The sequence below is a fragment of the Carlito syrichta genome, unplaced genomic scaffold, assembly GCF_000164805.1.
Source record: "Carlito syrichta isolate Samal-C Ts95f unplaced genomic scaffold, Tarsius_syrichta-2.0.1 Scaffold305688, whole genome shotgun sequence".
Taxonomy (NCBI): domain Eukaryota; kingdom Metazoa; phylum Chordata; class Mammalia; order Primates; family Tarsiidae; genus Carlito; species Carlito syrichta.
Genome location: NW_007249784.1, coordinates 390008 through 403257, shown reverse-complemented (window position 1 = coordinate 403257; position 13250 = coordinate 390008). Strand labels below are relative to the sequence as shown.

The 13250-nt window shown below is 46.5% G+C and overlaps 1 protein-coding gene across 1 annotated transcript in view; it reads right to left on the bottom strand.

Moving 5' to 3' along the window:
• Positions 1 to 13250, bottom strand: part of DNAH2 (dynein axonemal heavy chain 2) — a 112682-nt gene that overhangs the window by 37846 nt on the left and 61586 nt on the right. Inside the window, exons 41-54 of the mRNA XM_008062346.2 lie at positions 11193 to 11411; positions 10840 to 10957; positions 10498 to 10634; positions 8855 to 8992; positions 8608 to 8766; positions 5689 to 5841; positions 5412 to 5503; positions 4900 to 5098; positions 4521 to 4745; positions 3157 to 3261; positions 1669 to 1857; positions 1378 to 1463; positions 1111 to 1241; positions 800 to 949 (exon numbers count right to left, since the gene is read on the bottom strand). Coding sequence (XP_008060537.1) covers positions 800 to 949; positions 1111 to 1241; positions 1378 to 1463; positions 1669 to 1857; positions 3157 to 3261; positions 4521 to 4745; positions 4900 to 5098; positions 5412 to 5503; positions 5689 to 5841; positions 8608 to 8766; positions 8855 to 8992; positions 10498 to 10634; positions 10840 to 10957; positions 11193 to 11411 — 2101 coding nt within the window. The remainder of the gene's footprint in view (positions 1 to 799; positions 950 to 1110; positions 1242 to 1377; positions 1464 to 1668; positions 1858 to 3156; positions 3262 to 4520; positions 4746 to 4899; positions 5099 to 5411; positions 5504 to 5688; positions 5842 to 8607; positions 8767 to 8854; positions 8993 to 10497; positions 10635 to 10839; positions 10958 to 11192; positions 11412 to 13250) is intronic.

The following is a 13250-nucleotide window of genomic DNA, read 5'->3' as shown; positions in this document are numbered from 1 at the left end:
CTGGGTGACAGAATGAGACTCCAACTCAAAAAAAATAAATAAATAAAACGCACTTCCCACCTCCCCAACCCCACCCCTGCATCCAGGTCTCACCTCTTGGGCTCAGGTGATCCTTCTGCCTCAGCCTCCAAAGTAGCTGGGACTATAGGTATATGCTATCACACCCAGACAATTTTTTTCTTTATTTTTTTTTTTTTGAGTTAGAGTCTCACTTTGTCAACCAGGCTAGAGTACAGTAGCATACTCACAGTCACCGCAGCCTTGACCTGCTGGGCTCAGTTGATCCTTCTGCCTCAGCCTTCCAAGTAGCTGGAATTACAGGCCCACGCCACCCCATCCAGCTAATATTTGGTTTATTGTAGAGATGAGGTCTCACCAAATTGCCTGGGCTGGTCTTGAGCCCATGGGCTCAGGTAGTCCCCTCATCTCGGCCTCCCAAAGCTGGGATTATAGGCATGAGCCACTGTACCTAGCCTTTTGTTTGTTTTCTTTTTTGTAGAGGTGAGGTCTTGCTATGTTGCTCAGGATGGTTTCAAACTCCTGGGCTCAAGCAGTCCTCCCGCCTTGGCCTTCCAAAGTGCTAGGATTACAGGCATGAGCCACCACGCCAGGCCGCCTGTCAAACTCTTGACCTCCACCTTCTCTGTTGAAAACCCATTGCAACAAGGGCACTAGGACCAAGGGAGGAAGGTAACTTCCAGGACTTTCTTTGGGAGAGACCCAGGAAGGGACCCCTATTATCTTACAAATATCCCATAATTAGGATGATGGGAAGGGGATGGGAGTAGCTAGTGCTCACTGTGTTCAATAGCCTCTCGGAAGAGCACCAGCTGCATTGGCACGACAGCCGGTAACAGGTTGTACTCATTCAGAGCTGTCTCCATGGCTGTCTTCAGTACTGTCAGATCTGTCAGGTCTTCATATACCTTGGGCTCCTTCAGGAAGTCCCCTGGGCCATGGGAAGGGGGGATCAGAGTCTCAAATGTCTGATCCTCCCCAGGATTCCCCTCAGCACCCCACACATCAGGGCTCTATCTATGCCCTGCCTCTCCTTCTAACCCCAGTCTCCTAAGCGTCTCAAGCCCAAGGTAGTCACAGCTCCCAACTCACCAAAGATAGGAGGACGTCTGTTGGGACAGAGATTATGAAACGTGAGGTCAAAGAATGAGCCGAGTTTGTCACTTATGATGCCCATGAAGGCTTCCATGTCTGCTGCATCAACCAGTCGATCAGAAAAGACTCTGTTGGGGGGAGTTGGGGTGAGATCCAAGAATAAAGAGAAGACTGGCCTAGGGGAAGGGAGTGTCAGGTCAGAGGTAAAGTGGGGATGGGAGCAAGGCAGGCAGCCCGAATCTGGCTGGGGCACATGCATGTCACCTGAAACATTCATGGATCCAGAGTCGTGTGATGCTAGCCTTGGTATCGTGGAAGTCCTTGTTGGCTCTCAGCATGCCTTGGAACACCTGGGAAGAGAAGTGACTGTTGAGAGGGAGGGAGGAAAGAGATCCTCTTCAGAAGTTTTAATGACCAGAGAATGTGGCACTTTAGGATGGGGGTGACTTTTGGTGTGCGACATGCTATTGAGCTCTAAGGCTTATTTTAAAAAGAAGAGAATGCCTCCAAGGAAGCTGTGCCAAGCAAAAGGGGCAAGGCCAGACTGAGAGTCACCTTGGAGATGTCACGGAGGTTGAAGAGGTAATGGATCTTGGCAGGTGTGGGCAGAAAACGCTGGACCACGGTATTGTACACATCCAAGGTAGCCTCTGTCACCACGTTCCCAATGGGCTTCACTTCTTCCTCAAAGTCCTGAAGCTTCTGATTGATCATGGTGCCGAATATGCGGATGATCTGGGACTCCTAGAACCAGGTACTCACACTCACTCTCACTTTCAGACAGGGCCAGGGGGAGGTGAGTGAAAATCTTGGCTCATGGGCACAAAAAAAACCCAACTCAGAAATAAGAGAATGAATAATATTTTAATGTAATTCTTAAAAAGTCAAAATTAATGCAAAATATGAATGACGAACAAATACAAACATTTTAAATAAGGACCAGATCAGGATTATTTCTCCTTTTGCCTCCGGCTCCAATACGATTCAGCACTGCACTGTACTGATCTTGTATTTATTTAAAATCTTAGGGCCGGGTGCAATGGCTCACACCTGCAATTCCAGCATTTTGGGAGGCTAAGGTGGGAGGATTGCTTGAGCCCGGAAGTTTGAGACCAGCCTGGACAACATAGCAAGATCATGGCTCTACAAAAGATAAAAATAAATTAGCCAGGTGTGGCAGTGCATACCTGTGTTCCTAGCTATTTGGGAGGCTGAGGCAAGAGGATTGCTTGCACCTAGGAATTCAGGGTTGCAGTGAGCTATGATTACACTACTGCACTCAAGCCTGGGTGACAGAGCAAGACCCTGTCTCTGAAAATAAATAAATAAATGAATAGATGAATAAATAAATGTCTTGATATTTTGCCCCTCAAGACTTTTTTATGTTAATCTTAATTTTTAAAAAATATTGAGCCAGGCACAGTGTAATCCTAACTACTCAGGAGGCCAAGGCAGGAGGATTACTTCAGGCCAGGTGTTTGAGACTAGCCTGGGCAACATAGTGAGATCCTGTTTCTACAAAATATTTTTAAAAATTGAGCCAGGTATGGTGGCGTGTGCCTATAGTCTCAGCTACTTGGAAGACTGAGGTAGGAGGATCACTTGAGGAGTCTGAGACTGCAGTGAGTTTGACAGTGCCACAGCATTCCAGCCTGGATGACAGAGCAAGACCCTGTCTATAAAAATAATGATAATAAATAATAATAACAATAAGAGTGCATTACTGATTACTGAGTTTTTTGTGCCCCCTTAAATTCTGTACCATATGAGTGCCTTACTCTCCTCACCCCAATTGTAGGGTCTACCTTCCTTGGTCTATCTGAGCCCCATCATGTTCTCTGCCCATGGGGACCACGAGGCTTCAGGGCCAGCAAGCTATACTTCCCACTCTGTAGCTCTCCTAGTTCAGGAGGTGATGCAGGCTCCTAGAGATAGTCCCATCTCCCTGTATGCAACTCTGGGTGACTTGGCCTCCTCCTTCTCTGGGACAGGGACAGTTTTACATTCTACCCCCCCCCCCAGCAGCCCTTATGATGTCCTCACTGTGGGGAAGGTCATGTTGATAATGTTGAAGCGGCTCTGCAGCCTTGGGGAGATGACAGTCCGTCCACCCCCAGGAGGGCCCATGGCAGCCATCAGGAACATGTCCTAGAAAACAAAGACAGATGGGGCTGAGAAGTGGGGACAAGATAGGATGAGATAAGGTACAGAAATAGGGAAGATGTAAAAGGAGAGGAAGAAAGACAGTAAATGGAGGGACAAATGGGAAGAGGGATAGGGTCACAGTGATGAGGAGAAACATGGAGTAATGGGGTAGGGAAAGATAAAGAGAGGACAGAATTAGAAAAATATTTTTAGAATTATTAATGTATTTGTCTTTATTTCACCCTTATATTCCATGTGCCCAAATTAGAAAATACAAGTAAGTAAAAAACATCTTTTGTCTTCTAGACTTTCTTTTTTCTTTTAAAATTGTATATATCTATACACTATATGAGTGTGTGTGTGAGTGTGTGTGTGTGTATGTGTGTGTGTGTGTGTGTGTGTGTGTGTGTGTGTGTGTGTGTTATCTCTCAGACACCTATGAATATATCACTAGGTGAGTTTTTGACCCTGAGTGCCTGATGGATGGACATGCCAGAAATCAGGCTGGACTGGCTGCAGCCATTAAAGAAAGAGAAGCAGGCCAGGCACAGTGGATCCAGCCTGTAATACCAGCACTTTGGGAGGCCAAGGTGAGAGGACTGCCTGAGCCCATGCGTTCGAGACTAGCCTGGGTAGCTTGGCAAGATCTCAACTTTACAATAAATAAAAAATTAGCCAGGCATGGTAGTGTGCACCTGTAGTTTCGGCTACTTGAAAGGCTGAGGTGGAAGGATCAACTTAACCCAGCAGGTTGACGGTGGGGTGGCTGTGAGCATGACACTGCCCTCCAGTCTGGGCGATGGAGTGAGACTCCAACTCAAAAAAAAAAAAAAAAGAAAGAAAAAAGAAAGAGAAACAAACTGGATGGTCAGAATCTCATAGGAGAAGAGAGCCATGGAGATAGTCATTGCAACAGGAGGCAGAGATGGCATGGTGACGTGGAGTTACAGAGCCTGGGCTCCTAGACAGTTTTGGGAAGAGAACGAGGCAGGCATTTGAGTGTGGTGTAAGAGGTCTAGAAAAGCAGAGAAAGTTGGAGGACCAGATCCTTTGGTCAAAGTGCAGGGCAGAGTCAGTGAGGAGAGTTAATCATAGGAGTTGATAACTTAGGAGCCAGATATCTGGGTCCTGAGAAAGAGGCAGAACCCTGTGTGGGAAGGAATATAAGGTGACAGGATTATAGGCTGGGGTCCCAGTGGAGTGGAGACTGCGCATCCCAGGAGGGAACAGAGGCCCGAAGAACAAACCCTTGGGGTGCTTACGCGAATGTACTTGATGGTCTGCTTCGTGCGATCATACCAGAAGCCATAGTCAATCCAGAGGCGCATCAGCTCCAGGGGTGGCTGGGACCCAAACATGTCCTTAGCTGGCATATTTAGTTCATCCATAAAGGTGATCATGCTTTTGCCCCCAAATGGCACATAGACACCTTTGGTTCGCTTCTCGACTCTGCTCTCAATGATGCTCTGCACATTGTTGGATGTGGTCTGGTGAAAGAGGTACAGCATGAATGCTTAGGTCCCCCATGAGAAATATGGCACCAGAGAGGAGTGTCAATCAGGCACTTGGATCCCAGGGGAGAGGAGAAGGCAGGGAGAGCATGGCGATCTGACAGCCTGGCTCCTGGGTCCCCCAACACACCTGTGCAGACATGTTGACAATGAGCACCGACCACTGGCTGGAGGGCAAAGACTGCAGAACATTCTGGGCAATGGAAGTCTTCCCGGTCCCCACAGGACCCACCAGCAGAACAGGATTCTGGTTCACCACCAAGGTGTTCACCAGGTAGTTGTAGCGAATGGTGTCCACAGTGGGCACCATGATCTTATAGAAGGGGGCACTAGGGAAGAGCAGGAGCTGTGTCTCAAGGATCACCAGCCCATCCCTTTCTCACTTCCACTGCATTCTTTCTCCCAATGTTTATCTTCCTCCAGCATCACCACTGTCTAATCACCAAACCCGTCTTCTATGGGACCTTACAGATCCTGTGCCAAGTCCTCTAGATCCTGCTTCCTGTCCTCAAGGGTCAGCCCTTTTCTAGGACACCCTTCTCCTTTCTAACACTTGCTTTTGCTTCTAGGCCCCATTTCTCTTGCCATGTCTCCCACCAAGTGCCACCCCAAGCCCTCTCCCCCTACCAGGCCCGCTCTCACTTTGGAGGGTAGCGCCAACTCTTAAGAAGCTTATCCTCAAATGATGTCCAGCTCCGCATTTTGGGGTCCACAAAATACTCATACACTGTGTCCTAAGGAGGGCATGTGTGTCAGGTTATCAAAGCCTTCTTTTAGCCCTCCCCAGCCCACAGAGCAGGCTCCTAGACCACCAGGTGGGAGAAAGAGAGCTGAGTTAGCAGGCTGACACTCAAACAGAGCCTGAGATGGGGGATGTCCATGGGGAAACAAGTAGGACATCTGGGTATAGTGTCCTGACCTTATTGGGAAAGGAGCCCTCGATCTCTCGGAGGTAACTGTCAATCTTCTTGCGGCCCTCCTCATCTACAGAGGCACACACAGACCAGATCATGCTGAACACAAATGTCATCTCTACCATGGTGCTATAGTTCTCAACATCAGCTGGGTTCACCTGGACAGAAGACAAGAAGGGGAAATAGCCCACACTTATAAGAGATGGAGGGATCTACTTTGGCAGGTCAACACAAAGGCTTAGAGTCTTCTTCCTTCCCTGGCTGTATTTGGAAAACCACATGGTTGTTTACCAAACATGTATGTTTAACTTCAATCTACAGAGAGATTTAGATAAATCTGAAACTTCTTGTAGCTGGCAGTTGCCCTGTACTTCCTCTTCACTAAGTCATAAAGATACAACTGTCATCTGGCCACACCAGGCCTGCCCTGGAGAAGCACCCCTGGGTACTCAGGAGACAAGGTCCAGGGCCATTCAGTGGTGACTTGTTTGTAATTGCAAAAAATTGGAGATGACCTAAACATCCACCAATGGAAGGATGGAAAAATAAAATGTAGTATTTTATCATGGAACAGTACATAGCAGTTAAAGTAATAAAATGAATCTACATGTAGCAATGTAGAACTCAAAAACATATAGTTGCTTTAATAAGCATATTGCAGTATATAGCATGATACTTTTTTTTAAATACCACATTTTCTATGGATAGCTATTGACTTGTATGTAAATGTGTATTTTTTAAAAAGGTCTCGAATGACACATACAAGCATATTACAGTAGTTACTTGTGTGGATCCAGGAGTCGACTAGGATTGGAAGGAGGGAGAAAAGGGATTAAAAAGGATTTTAATTTTATATGAAAAATTCTAATTTTCAGAAAAATAACTAGATTCAATGATTATTTGTGTAATTCAAAATTAAAATTTTAAATGTACCGGCTTAATAGTGGAAACAGCATATTTAGAGCCCATGCTCTCAATCCCACACCCAGGGGTACATGACAGATACTGTGTTTCTGATAGGATGCATGGAGCACATGAGGCTGTCCCAACTCTGTTGAGCATCCTTGGAGACAACAGTCAACAGACAGCTAACTTAGCATCCTTCAAATTGTCCCTGACCTACTATGCAAAACAGCCACAGGCCTATGGGTGGGGAGTTCTTGAGGATGGGTTCTGAATTAAGATACCCAGAACTACAGATAACATGATATACAGGGTGCTGTCCAATCCAGAATATTGGTTATGGTCTTAGAAAAATTCTCAATCCTCAAAATATAAGTGGGAAATTACTTAGAGAATCTATTGCCTGTCATTTTCAATTCAGAATCCTTAGTCTGTCCCCATCAGCTCACCCCAACACACAGTACATTTCACCAGCCCCATGACCGCGCAGGTCTCGGTTACACTGAAGAGCATCTGCACACAAACCCACCACCACAGCCACAAACACTGCCACCTCACATGCCTAGCTGGGACTGACTTCCTGTGTGTCTACACTGCTGCAAAGGCCACTCTTGCCTCTGTGCACCCAGGAAACACCCCCACCCACCCAGCTAGTCCCCTGTGGCACCCGTATGCCATTGATACTCTCTAACTGCCCTCTTTCCACACATTGCCTTGCAAATTCATCTACATATTTTTAATTTACATTAACCGTACTGGGAATTACATATATTGTTATAGATCTTAATTGTTGTTAATAACATATTAATAGTTTAATTATCTGGTAATGTCTTTAAAAATACTACAAATCATTTCTAGGTGGCAATTTAATCTCAATAGAAAATATCAAATTTTGGTCCTTACTTCTTAATTCTAAGTTGAGCAAAATATTTCTTAAATATCAATTAATCTGAAATATTTTAAAACCCCTCTCATCAGATTAGGCTGGGAGGTCCTTCCAGCAGAAATGGTATCCCAAGGACTTACCTATACCAAGACAATATATATATATCACCACTGTCTAATCACCAAACCTGTCTTCTACGGGGCCTTAAGGATCCTATCCCAAGTCCTCTAGATCCTGCGTCCTGTCCTCAAGGATCGGCCTTTTTCTAGACACACTTCTCCTTCCTAACACTTGCTTTTACTTCTAGGCCCCATCTCTCTTGCCACATCTCCTACTAATTGCCCGCCCCAAGCCCTCTCCCCCTCCAGGCCCTGCTCTCACTTTGGAGAGCAGCACCAACTCTTAAGAAGCTTATCCTCAAATGATGTCCAACCCTGCATTTTGGGGTCCACAAAATACTCATACACCATGTTCTAAGAAGGGTGTGTGAACGTGCGCGCGTGTGTGTATATTTTGCTGTTGTGTGGGGGGTTTTTTTTAGACAGTCTCACTCTGTCACCAAAGCTGGAGTATAGTGGCATGATCACGGCTCATGGCAGCCTTGACCTCCTGGGCTCAGGTGCCACCATGCCCAGCTAATTTTTGTATTTTTTTTTAGAAATGAGGTCTCACTATGCTGCCCAGATTGGTCTGGAACGCCTGGGCTCAAGTGGCTCTCCTGCCTTAACCTCCCAAAGTGTTGGGATTACAGGCCTCAGTGCTCAGTCTTAATACTTATATTTTGAAAAGATGAAGAAATGAGGAGCCGAATTAACTATTTACAGCTCCCAAAACATAGGTGGGAAAGTACAGAGGTATAGAGAGACCCCATTGTGTACTATATTCAATTTGGAATCCCTAGTCTGGTCTTTCAGCTACATGCACGTGCGCGCGCGCGCGCGCGCGCACACACACACACACACACACACACACACACACACACACACACACACACACACCTCACTGCCTTCCCTTGGAGACACTGCTCCATTCAAGCCAGGAGTTCAAACTGTCTCAGACACAGTTTTCCCGCAATTGTCCCAATAAGGTTGTGAGCCCCTCCTGCCCCTGGCCTTGGCCTGTGCCCTCTCCTTACCCCATTCTGTGGCGTGGCCAGGGCTGAGTACAGCTTGCAGAGGGAGATGATACCACTGTACTCGGGCAGGGGCACCAGCTCGTTGCAATTGTCCTTCTTAAAGACCAGTATCTTGTTGATGAACTTTTCGAACAAGCGCTGAAGGGTCTCCACCTCAGCCTGGAGTGGAGTAAGAAGGGCCTCTTTGTTTGCCCGTGTGTCCCGTAAGCCACCTGGTTACTTTCCTTCTCCTCAATTCCCTTCATACCTTTGGCCTCGTCTCTAGCCACGACTGAACATAGGGCTTCCAACCAAGGTCAATGTAATCAGTATAGACCATCCCGCAGCGAGAAACAGTGGCTGGAGAGGCCACTGCCAAGTTCTCCACTTCGAACAGGAGAGACACCTAAGGATACACTTGGGTGACTTAGAATGTCATCTCTCTCTCCACTCTTCCCCTAGCAATAATAATAAAAACACCAAGAAACCTGGATGCCCCAGGTCTCTATCAAGCACAAAGTGTAGCAGGGAGAATAAAGACCTGAAGTTTACAAATGATTTCCTTTTCTTTCTTTCTTTTTTTTGAGTTGGAGTATCACTCTGGCGCCCGGGCTGGAGTGCAGGGGCACACTCACCGCCACCCACCATCGACCTGCTGGTCTCCAGCGATCCTTCTGCCTCAGCCTTCCAAGTAGCTGGAACTACAGGCACGTGCTACCATACCCAGCTAATTTTTTCTCTCACCAAGTTGCCTGGGCTGGTTTCGAACCCACAGACTCAGGCAATCCTCTCGCTTCGGTCTCCCAAAGTGCTGGGATTATAGGCATGAGCCACTGCTCCTGGTCTCTCTTTGCTAATTTGTTTTTTTTTTTTTGAGTTGGAGTCGACCTCTGTCGCCCAGACTGGAGTGCAGTGGCCGCTCCCAGCCACCACAGCCTCACCTGCTGGGTGCCAGCGATCCTCCGCCTCAGCCTTCCAAGTAGCTGGAACTACAGGCGTGCACTACCATGCCCGACTAATTTTTGATTTATTGTAGAGATGAGGTCTCGCCAAGTTGCCCAGGCAGGTCTCAAACCCACGGGCTCAGGCAATCCACTCACCTCAGCCTCCCAAAGGCGCGGGATTACAGGCTGAGCCACCAAACCCGGCTTACCTTTTAAAAGAAATTAGAGTTTATTCACAGTTATCTTTTGTTTGGGGTTTTTTTTTGTTTGTTTGTATTTTGGGGGTTTTTTGAGTTGGAGTCTCACTCCATTGCCCAGGCTGGAGTGCAGTGGCATGCTCACGGCCACCCTAGCGTCGACTTGCTGGACTGATGATTATTCCACCTCAGCCTTCCAAGTAGCCAAAACTACAGGCACTTACTACCATGTCCGGTTAATTTTTTGAGTTATTGTAGAGATGAGGGCTCACCAAGTTGCCCAGGCTGTTCTTGAACCCATGAGCTCAGGCAATCCCCTCACCTCAGTCTCCCAAAGTGCTGGGATTACAGGCTTGAGCCACCAAGCCCAGCTCACAGTTATCTTTATGAAAAATCACTCTTGCTCGCTTTGTCTGAATGGGTAGAAAAGAGTGTGCTTGACTAGCCATGAATTCATACCCCTGGATCTGAGTGTACAAGTAAAGGTCACATTTCATGTGTCCATGGAAATGCACTGAGGAGGGCCACCTAAGTCTACACAGTGCTTAGCACACAAAGTGCTTTTCTTACCATTATTCCCAAAATCCATGATAGGCAAAGCATTTTTTCCTCAGCCACAATTTTCCCTGAATCCAGACATTTTCCACCTCAGCTTTCTCATGTAGAACTCACCCTCCTCTGAGAACTCTGGTGCTCATTCCCAGACCCCAGCTCATGCCCTCCAGTTTCTCCATCTCTAGTGCCCTCAGTAGTTGGCCGCATCCCGGTACCTGCTCAGGCAGTGCGATACGCTCGCCATTGATGAGGGTCAACACCTTGTTATCATCCATGACGGAGTTCATGCTCTCGATCCACAATGTGTCCACGGGGCCATCAAAAAGGATCCACTTCTCATCGGGTTTCTCATCTTAGTAGAAGGTGAGTGATAAGGAAACCTGTTCACCTTGTCTTCCTCCACAGCCACGCTCCTCAGAGATGCAGGCCTACGCATCCTTGTACCTCAGTATTCCCCAAGCATTCCTCTCCCACATGTGAGCTTCCTATTCCCAGACTCTCCATCCCCTTAGGAAATTCAGGCATCTGCTCTCCCCACCCCATGATCCTTTGGATACCTGCGCATGCTGTCCGCATGACACTGGACAAGATGCCATCTGTCCATTCATTAGTGCCAAGGTCATATGCCCCATACAGTTCCCCTAGGGACAATGCCTTGGGGTTCAAAGGGAACTCCTGAAAATGACATCAGAAGGGGTTTTTGAGCTGCTGGGAAACAAAAGTTCAAGGTCCCCCCTTTACTTCAGTTCCCCTCTTAAGTACATGAATTTGCCCCTTCTCTCATCTCTCTAGCCTCCTTGGACCCAGGCATGACCCTCCTGGCCTTGTAGTGCCCTCCCTGGGCCCCAACCTCCACTGTCTTCCTGTTACCCAAGTCTCTCCCACTAGTTCCACTGTCCCAACTCCATACTCTAACAATGTTGAAGTTGGGTTCGCCAGCACGGCACAGAGAGGACAAGGAGGCCTGCAGGATGCGCCATGAGGCAGTCTTGCCACTGCCCGTGCAGCCCACGATCATGGTGGAGTGGCGGGAGTTCTTGGTTTCAAACAACTGGAAAACCTTGGTGAGGGTGAATGGTGTGCTTTGCAGGCCCATGTCGCGAATCTCCTGCTCAACGGTCTCCTGCAGCTGAGGGAAGGAAAAACACAGGAAGTAGAAGAAAAAAAATGAGGCCTCCAAAAGAGTTTCAAAATCTCCACAGTGCCTGGGAGGATCTGTTCAAACTGTAAAAATGGCACCAGGTCCCTTTGCACTCAGGCCATCGTTCATTCACTAGTAAGCTGGCCAAGTGCAGTATTGAGAGATCAGGCTCTTAAGTCAGCTAGCCTGGCTGCCCAGCTTTTACCTATGTGATCCTAGGTAAGTTACTTCTCCAAGCTTCAGTTTCCTCACGTGCACAATGTCTTACATGTAGCTCTATACATTTAAAAATTATTATTCAGCAAATGCATGTGAAGTCACTACAGTATGTGCCAAACACTACGCTGAGTGATATGGCTGAGAACAAAATAGATTTCATCCTATTGCAGAGCTCACAGTCTGGTGGGAAAGCCTGATTAATATTTTTTAAATTATCACCGAAGTTAAAAAGTAATGCTTATAGAATCATGACCCATATGGATCAGTCCTAGAATAGTGTGTCATTTTAAAACAAATAGCTCATGCAACCAAATAATTTCAAGTAGTTGCAAGATCTTTACTGGTACTTCTCAATCACCACAAAGAAGCCTCCCCAATCCTACTCCCTTCTACTATCTGACATTTAGTTTTACTAGTTTGTTGGTGTGCATCATACCATAAGTTCAATGTCACATTTTCTATTTATTTAGCTAAAAATATTCTCTGATTTGTTCTTTGACCCATTAGCTATCTAGAATTGTACAGCCTAATTTCCAAACACTTGGGCTTTTTCTAATTATGTTTTGATTTCTAGTTTAATTCTATTATAGTCAGAGATAATTATAAAATTTCAATCATTTGAAATTTATGAGACTTCTTTTTTTTTTTTTTTTTTGAGTTGGAGTCTCACTCGGTCACCCAGACTGGAGTGCAGTGGCCGCTCCCGGCCACTACAGCCTCGCCTGCTGGGCTCTGGTGATCCTTCCGCCTCAGCTTTCCGAGTAGCCGGAATTACAGGCATGCGCTACCACGCCCAGCTGATTTTTTTTTTTTGATTTATTGTATAGATGAGGTCTCGCTGCCCAGGCGGGTCTCGAATCCGCAGGCTCAGGCAATCCACTCACCTCAGCCTCCCAAAGGCGCGGGATTACAGGCTGAGCCACCGAGCCCAGCGAGACTTATTCTTAATAACCCAGCATATGGTCAGTTTTGCTAAACATTCCATGTACTTGAAAATGTGTATCTGCAATTGTTGGATGCAATGTTCTTTAGGCATCAGGTCAAATTCGTTAGAAAGCATTCAAATCTATATTTTTATGAACTTTTGCTCTGTTTGCTTTGTCAATTTTTGAGAGAAATATGTCAAGATCTCCCACTATAGTTGTGGATTTATCTATTTCTCCTTTTACTTCTGTCAGTTTTGTTTTATAAATTTTGTAGCTATATTATTAAGTACATACACATTTAGAATTGTTATATCCTTCTGTGCATTGGTTATTTTATCATTGTGAAATGTCATCACTTACCTTTAATATTGCTTCTTGCCATAAAGTCTACTTTGCCTTTTATCATTAGAGTTATCACTGTGACCAGAAAATGTGGTCTGAATATATATATATTATTGCTGGGCTCGGTAGCTCAGCTTGTAATCCCGTGCTTTTGGGAGGCTGAGGTGAGTGGATTGCCTGAGCCCGCGGGTTCAAGACCCGCCTTGGCAACTTGGCGAGACCTCATCTCTACAATAAATCAAAAAAATTAGCCAGGCATAGTAGCACGCGCCTGTAGTTCCAGCTACTTGGAAGGCTGAGGCAGAAGGTTCACTGGAGCCCAGCAGGTCGAGGTTGCGGT